At 37.6% G+C, this 12,483-nt stretch overlaps 1 protein-coding gene across 3 annotated transcripts in view; it reads right to left on the bottom strand.

Moving 5' to 3' along the window:
- Positions 1 to 12,483, bottom strand: part of Sugct (succinyl-CoA:glutarate-CoA transferase) — a 719,395-nt gene that overhangs the window by 99,666 nt on the left and 607,246 nt on the right. For all 3 annotated transcript variants that reach the window (XM_076939338.1, XM_076939339.1, XM_034510479.2), the window contains one exon: positions 10,097 to 10,160. In XM_076939338.1, the coding sequence (XP_076795453.1) occupies positions 10,097 to 10,160 (64 nt within the window). The remainder of the gene's footprint in view (positions 1 to 10,096; positions 10,161 to 12,483) is intronic.

Raw genomic sequence — 12,483 nt, 5'->3', positions numbered from 1 at the left:
TGATGCCACTGAGATGGATTAAATTGGCTTGATTATTTTCAATTGTATATTATAAAGCTAAATTTTCTTTCAAGATTTTCTGAATTCTGACACTCTCTAGTATACGTATACCCTGTATCAATTTTATACCATACATATATCTCACATGCAGTCTACCCTGTCTTAATGTTATGCCATTCATGTATAGTAATGAAGTCTATACAGTATTAAATGCATAGTATACATGTATAACACTCATAGTCTACCCTGTCTTAAATGTACACAATACATGTATAACACAGAATACCCTACTTTAATTTTATACCATACATATATAGCACATGTAGTCTACCCTGTCTTAAATGTACATCATATATGTATAACACATGTAGTGTACTCAGTCTTAAATTCAAAACATATATATAAATAACACATGTAGTCTTCTCTGTCTTAAATGCATACCATAGTTGCATTGACACATAGTTATATGGAGTTTTTTTTCCCATCTTATTTTTTTTTATTAGATATTTTATTTACACTTCAGATGCCATCCCCTTTCCCCATTCCCCCCCTTAGAAAACCCCTATCCCATGCCCCCTTTTTCTTTTTGCACATATACATTTTTTAAAAATGTTAATCATAGGCTTTATAAGTTTGGTATTGCTCAATCAGAGGTGTAACCCACTACCCAACCTAGATATATCAACTATTTTTGACTGGTGGAGACACGTGAACATCTGCCTCCCTTAGTTATATGGAGTCTTAAATTTACACCATATATGTGTAACACATGAATATATAAAAGTAGAATCTAGATAATAACTTCTTGTGATATTTGAAATTTTCATTTTAATCATACTTTCTGGTAGGTAAATGTATGTATATGACACAACATATAATGAGTACTTCAGGATCACAGTACTGTGGCCTTGGTTACACTAACATTGAAAGGTCCGGGACTCCCCAAAAAGGAGTCCACTTAAGTCACAGGATAACACGCACCCAAAGGACACACGAGAGACCGTCTTGCTGTAAAATACATGAGGTGGTTTATTATATCAGAGCTCTGGGCCAGCCCATATCCCATATCTCACATAGGGGATAGAGGGACTGACCTCGTGGCTCAGGGGCATAGCACTTATATATGGGCGGGGTAGGGAAAAATCGAACTTTCGCGCGGGTGCACAGGATTGGTTGTTTTACCTCTTTTGAACACTAGTAGGCCGTACCATGGGGCAGGGTGTAGTTCTTCCCTTGGCCAGTCAGTTTCTGGGATGTTCTTAACAGGCCTTTGTACTGTAACTCCCCCCTCCTCTGTAACTAATTAGATGGACCCAAACCTGCTGGCAGGTGCTTTTCTGCCCAAGGTCTAAGGCGAAAAATTTACACATATTTCATAAGATGGCCTTTATAATTTTTCACTCTACAACATCACTGTGAAATATTCGCTGCAGCCATTTCCAGTACCTTTCATCTTCCCAAGTTCAAGGTCAGTGCTAACTACACACTGATTCTGCTTCCTGCGGGTTTAACTTTGAGAATGTCTAATCCTTCCGTTATTGTCACTAATTTATCTGTACTCTTATTCTGACTACCCTATCAAATATATGTTTGAAGGGAAAAATCATCTTTAACTTTCTTATACCGATGATGCATTGTTTACAATTTAATTAATGTTTCTCAAAGGAAATTGAGGCCTGAGTGTAAAGCAAAACCAGCCCCATGTAAAGAAGTGGAAACTTGCCTACACAGCCCCAGGACTAGAAACAGGCCAGTGAAAAGACACAAATGATGGGGTAAGGCTGGGGAGTGCTGTTAACATGGTTGGTCTTTTGATGACTGAAATCCATATAGAGATCACAAACATTTTTTGTTTTTCTCCTTTACAAACTGCATTTCTGTTAATGTGTGAAAACAAGGCAACCAGAGAGAATGTAAGCCACATGTTTTGGTGCATTTACACTTCTGTGCTCTTGAGAATATCAAAGTCGCCTAACAGGATATTTTCTGGTGGAAAAAAAAAAAGCAAGACAATTACAGACCTAGTAAAACACAAACAATCCCCAAAGGAGCTGTGCTCAATGGAAGCTTCAATTCATGAAATCTAAACAGTATTAGTTTTCTATGCTCATTCTAAATAAAATAAGATAAAATAAAGTTTAATATACATTTCGTTACTTTTAAATGGAGGCTAAACTCCAAAAGCAAAAGTCTATATATTAGGCTCAACTTTCCTTGCTGAAAACAGAATATGTTTAGAGACAGGTGTGGAGTCAAGTTACTGGACTAACATTTGCTCAGTGCAGCAACACTCAGCAAGTCTCACTTTCTCCATCTACAAAATGGACACAAGTACAACATACTGAATGATCCTAGAGATATAACAAATCATAGCCATAAAGTGCTCAGACAGCATATAAAGAGAACTACCTAGCAAATGTTTGCTCACATGTTTATACCTTCATATTTGAATACTTCATGTTTATACCTCATATTTGAATAAGGGAGTGTCTTTATGTCTGAAAATGTTTATATTAACTGACATTATTTCTTAATTTTAGTTTAATTAAAATTAGAATGTTGCTTATCTGTTCTTGGAGTTCTCAGCTTTTAAAAATAATTAGGGGTTTATCTTAGGATAAGTTTTTAAAGGGTAAGATTAGTAGGCTTCCCACTATGCCAGTAACACAGCCCCCTGTCACTTATGTAACGTCCAGGTGAAGGAAAAACTGGGGGAGCAGTCTAAGGCCTCCTTGTCCTCCCCCTCTATGTGATGTCTTAATCATACTCAAAACCTGAGCCCAGAAACACACTGGCTGCTAATTCTACTGCCAGATAAAGTCATGACAACGTGCAGACATGATTTCATTAAAGCAGATATGTAACAAACACACAGAAGACAGCAATAGCTCAAGCTGAGTAGATAAGCTTGAAGGCCCACAGACCCAGCTCAATGCCAAAACCTCCTTAAGGCTTGGGGTGATGTGGCAAGTGGGATACTGCCTATGACTCATTGGTTAGTTACTGGGGTTTTAATTTAACCCCTTTTCTCCCACTTCTACCTCTACCAACATCTTTTTGATATTAACACAATGTTGTCTGCTCCATCAAAAATTCAATTATGATCTTTTATTTTTAATTTAGTCTTAAACTGTATTCATCTATATTTTTGAAGACAGAGTTTTGCTTTTACTAGCTGGTCCAGAATTTGCTATATAGCCTAGGCTGGCCTTAAACACACAATTACACCTCAGCCTGCTGACAGCTGGGTTTACAGATGTTTGCCAACCATTTAGCTTATATGGTACTTTTAAATGAAAAGCAGGCTTTTTCCAATAACATTTTCTTTGGCTAAGTCATCTTTACAGGAATACATCTTTAACCCACTAAAGATTTATGGGAGAGGAAACAATTTTGCTTTGGAATTCAGGCAAATAGTCATCTTTTTGTGTGCCAGTGTCTCCTCTTGGTGAGATAGCAGTAAGTAGAGCTACTCTTCCTTTAATCAGCACTAAACTGGCACCACCATGCCCCATCCATCCAAACACAAATACAGTGATGAAATCAAACATCTCACCCTATAGGAAAGTCACCTAAAAGCCAAGATAATATAACTTCTGGATTATCACCAAAAATCCTTAACATGGAAGAAGGAACTGGAAGACAGATTTAAATTTTTTCTATTTACTTACTAATTATATATTTTATTGTTTCTCCAATAAATTTGAATGCTCAATTTCATTTAATTTATAACAAAAACCCACTAGAAAATACATATATCTAATCCAGAAAGAGACTTCTCTGGGTAGTAAATGAAAATTAGATTTAGCTTACATGGCAAGAATTGAAGAGCCAATATCAAAACGTGTTTTATGAACCCTCTGAGACAAAGGTGAATACTTTCCAGTCACTATGGCCTCCAGCCTTCCTGTGTCATTATTTCAGTTTTGTTTTGATTTCTGTGTTGAGTTTGGCATTTAGGTACTTGATGAGGTTACTTCTGGCATACTCCTAACATAGGAAGAATTGAAAAAATACCAAAAAAAAAATCTATGTCCAACTGAAAGCTCACCCAAGAAAATTACATTATCTTTTACTTTCCCTTTGAAAGAGTCATCTGAGAGGCTTTTGTCTTGGGAAGAAACAGCTTATCTCACCTCATCTTACATTGGATTCCTTGTGAAGACAAACATATTGCATTTCATGGAGGAGTAATAATAGAAACCCTGGTTCCTCCTACTTTTTCTTTTGCCAGGTAAGATCTGCAACAACTTTCACAATTGCTGTCATTCAGTCTAGAAATTTAACTATACTTCGAGTTCAGAACCATCTACTTTCATATCGAAAGGGGGAAAAAAGATGAAAGTAAGGTGTAGGAGTCCATAGCATAGGAATATCTACCCACAGACGGGACTAGCTGTTCACTGTGTTTACTTTTCATGCCTCAACCTGCAAACAACCACGATGGCAAAACTTACAAAACAGTACCAAAGGGTGTTTACTTAAAAATTTACATGGAATAAACTAGGTATACATCATCTTTAAAAGTTTTTTTAAGTAATAGATTTTAATATATGTTAATATCAGGCAGTGCTGATGTGATTTGTTTCCATCCTAAGTTGACACAGAAAGATTTTCTGTGTCAAGGCTAGAGGGTATTTTAAAGCATCTTTCATGAAAAGTCTAGCAAGTAATTCAAATTTTAAAAATTTACTGAAGTTTACAATGTTTTCAATGATTTGCTCAAGTTACACTTATTCAAATTGGTGACTTTTCCTCCTTTATCCTATACCCTCTGGTTAAAATTGGTAAGTCCTAAGTATAAAGATTAAAATGCTGTGGAGAAAACTGTATGGAAAGTCTTATTTTAAATGATTTGGAGCTCTTTTTGGAAAACACAGATCAGAGACAAGCATGCAGGGTAATTCACTTTAGAATCCTTTCACAAGACTGTGTCCCCTCAGAGCACTGACACAATCACCAGTGAACACTTCCCAGAAGTTTCTGGTGTCAAATGAGCACAGTGCATTTTCATGGGTAAGAATTTGAAAGGTTACAGTGAGCAACTTTAGAACTACACAGCAAAGTCTATTGCAGTGACAGACTTTGAAGTTCAGGGCACAGCACCAAGGCCATTTTGGCGCCTCCACAGAATATGGAAGGACAGCAGGATCCGCTCTGGCTAATAGGCAATGGCCAGTGGCATGGCAAGATGCAGTGAGCGGTTCAGTGAGAACTGACAGACTTTGTGAAAATTTATGCAAGATCGTTCCATTACTGTGACAGTCAGTTGGTGTTTATATCATCTGTCTCATTGTAGAACTTCTTCTGGGACTTGAATATGTCTTTATTTTCTATATTTAATAAGCACACTTTTTTTTTTATCAATTTCACAGTTTGATACTCAGGACAGATAGACTGAGACAGATGCAAATACTTACAGTCAACCATTAGACTGAGGTCTGGGACCCCTGTGAAAGAGTTAGGGGAAGAATTGAAGGAGTTGAAGGGTATGGCAACCCTATAGGAAGACCAACAGTGTCAACTAAGCTTGAGCCCTGGGAGCTCCCGAGACTAAGCCACCAACCAAAGAACATACACGAACCGGCCCAAGGTCCCCAGCACATATGTAGCAGAGGACTGCCTTGTCTGGCTTCAGTGGGAGAGGATATGCCTAAACCTGTACAGATTTGATGCCTCAGGGAAGGGGGAAGGGGGTAGCACCCTCTCAGGGACAAAGGGGAGAGGAAAGGAACAGGATGAAGAACTCTGAGAGACGGAACCTGGAGGGGGCAACATTTAGAATGTAAATAAATGAAATAATTAATTTAAATTTTAGAACAAACAAAATGAAACAAAACAAACAAACAAACAAATGAACACCTCAGGATACCATAGGTTTACCAGAAGTCTTTGGTAGAAACAGAAATCACTCCTAACATCAATCCATTAAATCATCTGCTCTGATGGGGCTGGCGTTTCTGCCCAACCTCCAGTTCCAAGCTCAGCTTTCAGATATCATGCAGAAGAGATGGAGAGACACTGTTGTAGATGACTCTGAAAGCTCTGATTTGCTTTTAAGTTCATCATTAGTTGTGCTTAAGACCTCATTCATCTAACATCCAGATCACTCTCCAGAGTAACTTCGGGCCTTTTCTTACTATTTTCTCAATTGTAGCATATTCTCATAGCCTTCAGTGTGCCATGCTACAGTCTCTAAATACCTATTTATACCACACTCCTGTCTTCAGTCTGTAGACTATGCAGGGTCTTTCTCCCTGATCCAGGAACTGAGAGCATGTGCTTCAGCTTCTACTTTTCCATGAAAATACTCATTCTCCTTTTCCACATTTATTGTCCCCTGCCTCCTTTCCCACAAACTAAAACCTCTGTGAGCAACTGACTCCATCTTGTATCCTTGAATAGTGAAGAGAATGCATTTTAGTTCATCTGTGTGGAGAGGATTAACTATTTTCCATTGGCTAAGCAGTACTTTGAGGTGTGGTTTGTTGGTACCTAGGTAGGAGCTCTTAGCTGAGAGAATGCTATGTGAATTTCACATCTAAAAATGAGATACTGAAGATGCTACGTAAGAATGCTCAGAGACCAGATGTGGCTCATATTGTAATCTCAGCACCTTTGAAAGAAAGGGAGAATGAACACCGCAGATATAAGGCCAGCCTGGTCTACATACTGAGTTCCAGGATAGCCAGGGCTACATACTGAGTTCCAGGTCAGCTACAACTACATACTGAAACTGTCTCTAAAAACCAGCATATTCTTTTTCAGGATATGAGTTACCAGTAATGATATAAGACCTCAAATATGCAACATATGGAAATGCAGCACATATCATTATTCATTAATAACAAAGAAAATATAGATGGGTTTATAAATATTTAATAACAATATAACTATAAATACAAATATGAATATACTTAGATATAAAACTATAGAACTAAATTTAGAAATTTCAAACTATGTCTCTATTAAATAATCAAAAACTAATGAGCCTGAATTTGGATAACTTTCATATTGATAAATTTATAGAAAGAAATTCTGTCAGTAAAATAGACATACCAAAAGGATACATTAACTGTATAGAAATTAAGAAGAAATAATCTACACAGGGGTAAAACCAGAAGTGAGACAGTGCTGGAGGGCTGAAAACATCATTGTAAATTGACTTTTTGCCCCCCAATTATTTGTTTAGCATTAAGTTCACCCCTCCATCATGAAGTCTTCTCAAAGGCCTGGGTTTCTTGCCCTATGAAAACAGCTTAAAATGGCCTTAGTCAATGACAGTCAGGTTTGCTGGTTCTATGTTAATACTAAAGAGACACTATAGATTCTGTGTGTCTTCTTATTCTTCAGTCATTTGTCATGGAGACGTAATAGACACACAGAAGAGAACTGAGACCAGCATGCTGGGAGAAATCAAGCCAGCCATCATGTGTACTCAGAAATAAAGGCACCCATTGGAGTTCAGCCTCTGGCTGTATCTCCCAGCTGATCACACACATGCAATAAAGGAACATAGAAAGAGACTAAGGTTTTGTGTCTTTGTTACACATATTATTGTGACCATAGCAACTTGATACATTCACAGATTAAACTGAGCAATGAGTATAGTCTTCCCTTCCAGAAATTAAAAGAACAAAATCTTTCTTGAGATTGAGTCTTCATTCTTTTTACACAAAAATCAGCAAATTTCACATCTAATAGATTGCCCTGTCCAATGAAATTTTCCTATATTCTCCACTGGGTTATGTTTTCCTTCAGGATCCAGCTAATAACTATTGTCTTTAAAATGAAGACTGTTTCTTCTAATTTATGGGGATGCCAATGGCTCTATGACCTCATCTGTAAAATACTGAGTCAACTTAGATCAGAAGTTTAGAACTTTGTTTTGGGGTCTGTGGTGAAATTGTCCAATGGGTATGGTGTGGCTATTTTTGCTTGAACTGCCAGCAACTATAAACATTCATTCACCTGATACCCACATAAAACTGGGCCAATTGATTTTAGTTATAGAGGGTAGAGAAACTCAAGTGCCACCCCAAGGATTTATAACCACTGCTAAGGGAAAGGGGCTCATGAACTGCCCCCTTTCCCAAATACTTATATGGTTAACAGTTGCCAGAGGAAACATGTTTTTCCTTGATAGAATAACTACCTCTAAGTAGCCATCTCTCTATAAGGAATCCATTACCATGTTCCTGTAAATAACCCCATTAGACTGACTAATTTTCAAAGTTATACAAGAGTGGATCAATTCTTTGTTTCTGTTATTTGTGCCTTCTCTGGGGCAAGAAGACATTTGCCCAAGTCCTCCCAGAAAAAGTCTACATATCTAAGGAATGGGATTGAAGAATCCTAGCACGTGGAGGGGCAAAGCAGGAAAGCTAACTGACTGGATGGACCCTTCATCTAGCGACCAGCAACATGTCCCTTTGATCTGTTGAAAATATAGAGACTTTTTGTGAAAAATTGCTTTTTCTGTTAAAAAAAATTAGAAACTGAGCAAAATGGTTTTAAGGTCTTCTCATCCTAAGAGTATTGCAATGGGTGTTTTAGTTCTGAACCATTTAAAAGACTATCACATAAGCTCTTGTAGTAAGGTCCTGACTTGAAACTTTATGTCTAAGTTATGCCACTCTCTCTGCTCTAGAGAAATAGCGATTAGGGTAAATCTTATTTGGCAGAGGCTCAAGCTTCTGCCTGTGTCCTTAGTGTCTTTCCCAGCTCAATGGTCTTTCCTGACCTTTAACCATACCCAGCTCTTTCAGGTTTCAAGCCTACTCTTATTCTTCAAGGCCAACTTCATTTTTTCTTCAACCTTAGTTTATAAAACAGCCTACCAAATAAGTGTTCCTCAGTGCCCCAGACTACAGAAGGAAGCATCTGTGCACTTGCTAGTCCCTAGGATAGCATACTTTATTTTCCTTTATTTACACTTTCATAAGCATCCACTCATAGTTCATAGTATATACCATACTAATAAGAACAAGGTTTGTGTGTAGACTCCAAGTTGTCTCCTTTATTTTTGTATTAATAAACTCCAAAGCAACACCTGACATTTACCCTATGCTCATTGTATAGGTGAATGAATACACAACCTCCCTAGACTTCATCAACATTTTCTTCACAATCTTTTTAAACACCATGTAACATGTATAGACAGACATGATTGTATGATCCCTTGTCACTTTCATAACCCACATAGAGCCCTCCCTATACCCTTACATATCCACACCCACTCAGTTTGTTTCTACTCATCATTTTTCCCTCTGGTTACATGTTTCTAGTTATCAATGGCCATTCTCAGAGCAGCTTCAGGAAATCATTATCAAGTCATTCTTGAACTTTAAAAACAGAGGATGCCCCTGGCTATCACAAAGATAGCTCTATCTGGAAATGAAAATGTCATTTTTGCCCAAGCAATAGACTTTGGTGAGTTTATCTGGTATGAGTCAACATTTTAAAACCAGAGTTTATTAACACTTAATCTTTTGACCTAAAAGTCAAGATCTGTACATCTGAACACAGTTCTGAGAGATGGCCACTCCTACATTCCTGCTCTTCTTCTCTAGCTTCATAGAAACCACAAAATATTTCTGTTCTATAGCATATCTATTATTATTATTTATCTATTGATAATCACATAATTTACTTTTATATGCCCATAATTGTATAATGAGGAATGAGGAAAAATGAACACTTTTGTCACTGAGACATTTTAACATTCTTTAGGGAAAAGACACATAGCCTGTAATCTCAGCTTACATTCTTTGTTTGTTTGTTTCAAGACAGGGTTTTTCTGTGTAGTCTTGGCTGTCCTGGAACTCACTCTGTAGACCAGGCTGGCCTCAAACTCAGAAATCTGCCTGCCTCTGCCTCCCAAGTGCTGAGATTAAAGGTACGCACTACCACTGCCCGGCTCAGCTTACATTCTTAAAAGTAGGTATTGTGATAGGATTCTTCTTTTATACAAATTATACATTTGAATTGTTTTTCAATAAGTTCTTTAGGGGGTTTTCACCTCCCTGCAGAAGGAAGCATATGTACAGTTGATGAATGAAGGTGTTAAGAGAAATAACAAAAAAAAAATTCAAACCTGGGACTGAAATCTTCCCCACAGTGGGGTGATTCATCTCCATAATGAGGCCATTGTGCAATACCTGAAAACAGAAAAACAGAAATATAGTTTATAGAAGTAAACTATGTCCAATCTCAAGATATAGAGATTTATTTAGTCAACATTGAAGAAAGATATTACAAAACAGAGACCTTTAAACTTTCACTTGAAAATTGTTTCTTATTGTCATATATGCTGATTGAAGCCAAAAGTTGCTAAGAGACTCATGAACTGTAAAATCACAATTGTACAAAATTTTCTCACATTCAAAATATCAACCTACTTTAAATGTAGTTTATCGTCTTCTTTCTTTCACCTAATTGTGCTGCTCTAATATCAAAAGTCACCTTATCTTTTGTGTGGAATAATGGCAGGATCTGAACAAAGTCAACTGCAGGAGGGAAGCTAGGACCCAAACCAGAGGAGGCCATGGGAGATACACATGCACTCCTGACCATTTTGTCAGTGGAATTAGGAGGTCATTCCGATGTGAAAGGTGAATCTGTGTTCAAGGGGCAAATCTGTGTAGGATACAAAACTATTAAGATAATCACATGAGCATAGTCAATTGAGAAAGAGGCAAGGGAAGACCCACATTAAGGACTTGAGCACAGAGCTCTACCCAGCGATGTTTTCTATGATGAAAAGACTTTACAGGTTCTCAAGAATAGGATGCTGATAAGGGAACACAGAAAGAGCCAAACACACCATGCTAAATGCTGAGTAGGTTCTTCTGTGCTATGACCAAAATCAGCTTTTCAGTGTTCCCTTAGGCACAAAAGTAAACATAGCTTAGGATATGACCTAAGACCATAGGTCAGTTACTACTATGGTATATCACCAGGGACATTTGCCTGGTATACCTGGGTGCTTTGTTATTTGACCTGGAATAAAGCCTGGAAACGGAGGCTAAATTCTTATTATTGTTGTTCAAGAATCCAAAATCTACTATATGTAATCAAATTGCTTTACCTATTAATTGAGTAGGCCATAATGGCTTGAGGCCAGACTCTGCAATGTAAAAGTTGAGTTACTATAATTCAAAAAATTATTTTAAACAACTAGGGGAATACAAAATGGGTAGTTGTATCTTCAGCAACTAAATTGCAAAGTGTGTTTCTTTAACTGAGGGTAGTCCTGTCTTTCAGTCCTGCACATGATAGAAGCATTTCATGGGTACAGCATACTTAAGGACTTTGAGTTCATACTAGAACAACAGTGATAATGGTTCTATAGCATTTTGAGATGCAGATTTAGTGAACCACATTGTTACCATAATGTATTTATAAAAGGTGAGGGTGTGTGAAATAAAGAAGCCAATTTAAAAAAAAAAAAACCATATTGTTCCTTGAAAAAAAAAAAATCAGGAGAATAGAAAAAGGAGATAGGTGTGGTATCTATTGCTAATAAGTATTTGGGTCACACTGTGACATAAGGCATCATTAAGATGACTTCACAGGTAGCCTTTTAAGATTGAATGTCTGAATCTGCTACGCTCAAGTATTCTGGTATCCAACAAGGTTGTGTGAGAAATAGCCACTGTTTCAGAGAGTAACTCTCTATCAAGTATTCAACCCCCATCATTCAGGCCAGTGCTACACCATATGGAGAGCCTTGCTAGCAATGCCTTGCTTTTCTTTTGGCATTACCAGGTTTGTACACACGAGCTGGCCAGAGAAAACCCTTGCCAGTGTTAGAACTGTGCTATAATTTAATTCTGGTGTGGCTCATTCTCAGCATCCACCCAGCACAGCCTCCTTCTCTGTGGGGGTGGGGGCTAAATGCCAGCCGGAGGTGCTAAATCTCAGTTCTGCTGAGGACAGGAACAAAAATACCAAGCTAAATTTCACTTGAAACAATTATCCGCACACTGAATCATTCTTCTCTTCTCGTATCTCTGTTGCCCTCCTGACTACCTCTTTGTAATAGCGCTGCAGTGCTACTCACAAAAGACAAAAGTGAGTGTTCTTAGCTAAATATAACTTAACTGATAGCATTGAAATTAATTAACGCTGAATTTTAATCACGTAGCAAATGTTAAGTGTCAAACGTGAAAGGGTAGTTGGTAAAGGTCAAGGGACATGTGTCAAAGTTTTGTGAAGCGAAAGCTAGAGGCAGTTGATTGAAATTTTTCAAAGAAGCAGCATTAGGAGCCATACTGCCTTAACTTCTAACTTGACTGCTATCTGTTCCTGGTTGAGACATTTACTGGATCAATATTTAGCTGTAACCAAAAATACAAATTTGTCTGATGTTTGGCACAAGAAACTAAACGTCATTTCTCATTGTCATTTGCTGTGACATCTGGACAATGAAGCAAATGGGCAGGACTGAGCTCTAATCCATAGAAAAAGCTGACTTGACTC

The sequence above is a fragment of the Arvicanthis niloticus genome, chromosome 8 (assembly GCF_011762505.2).
Source record: "Arvicanthis niloticus isolate mArvNil1 chromosome 8, mArvNil1.pat.X, whole genome shotgun sequence".
Lineage (NCBI taxonomy): Eukaryota > Metazoa > Chordata > Mammalia > Rodentia > Muridae > Arvicanthis > Arvicanthis niloticus.
This window is presented reverse-complemented; position numbering and strand designations above follow the sequence as displayed.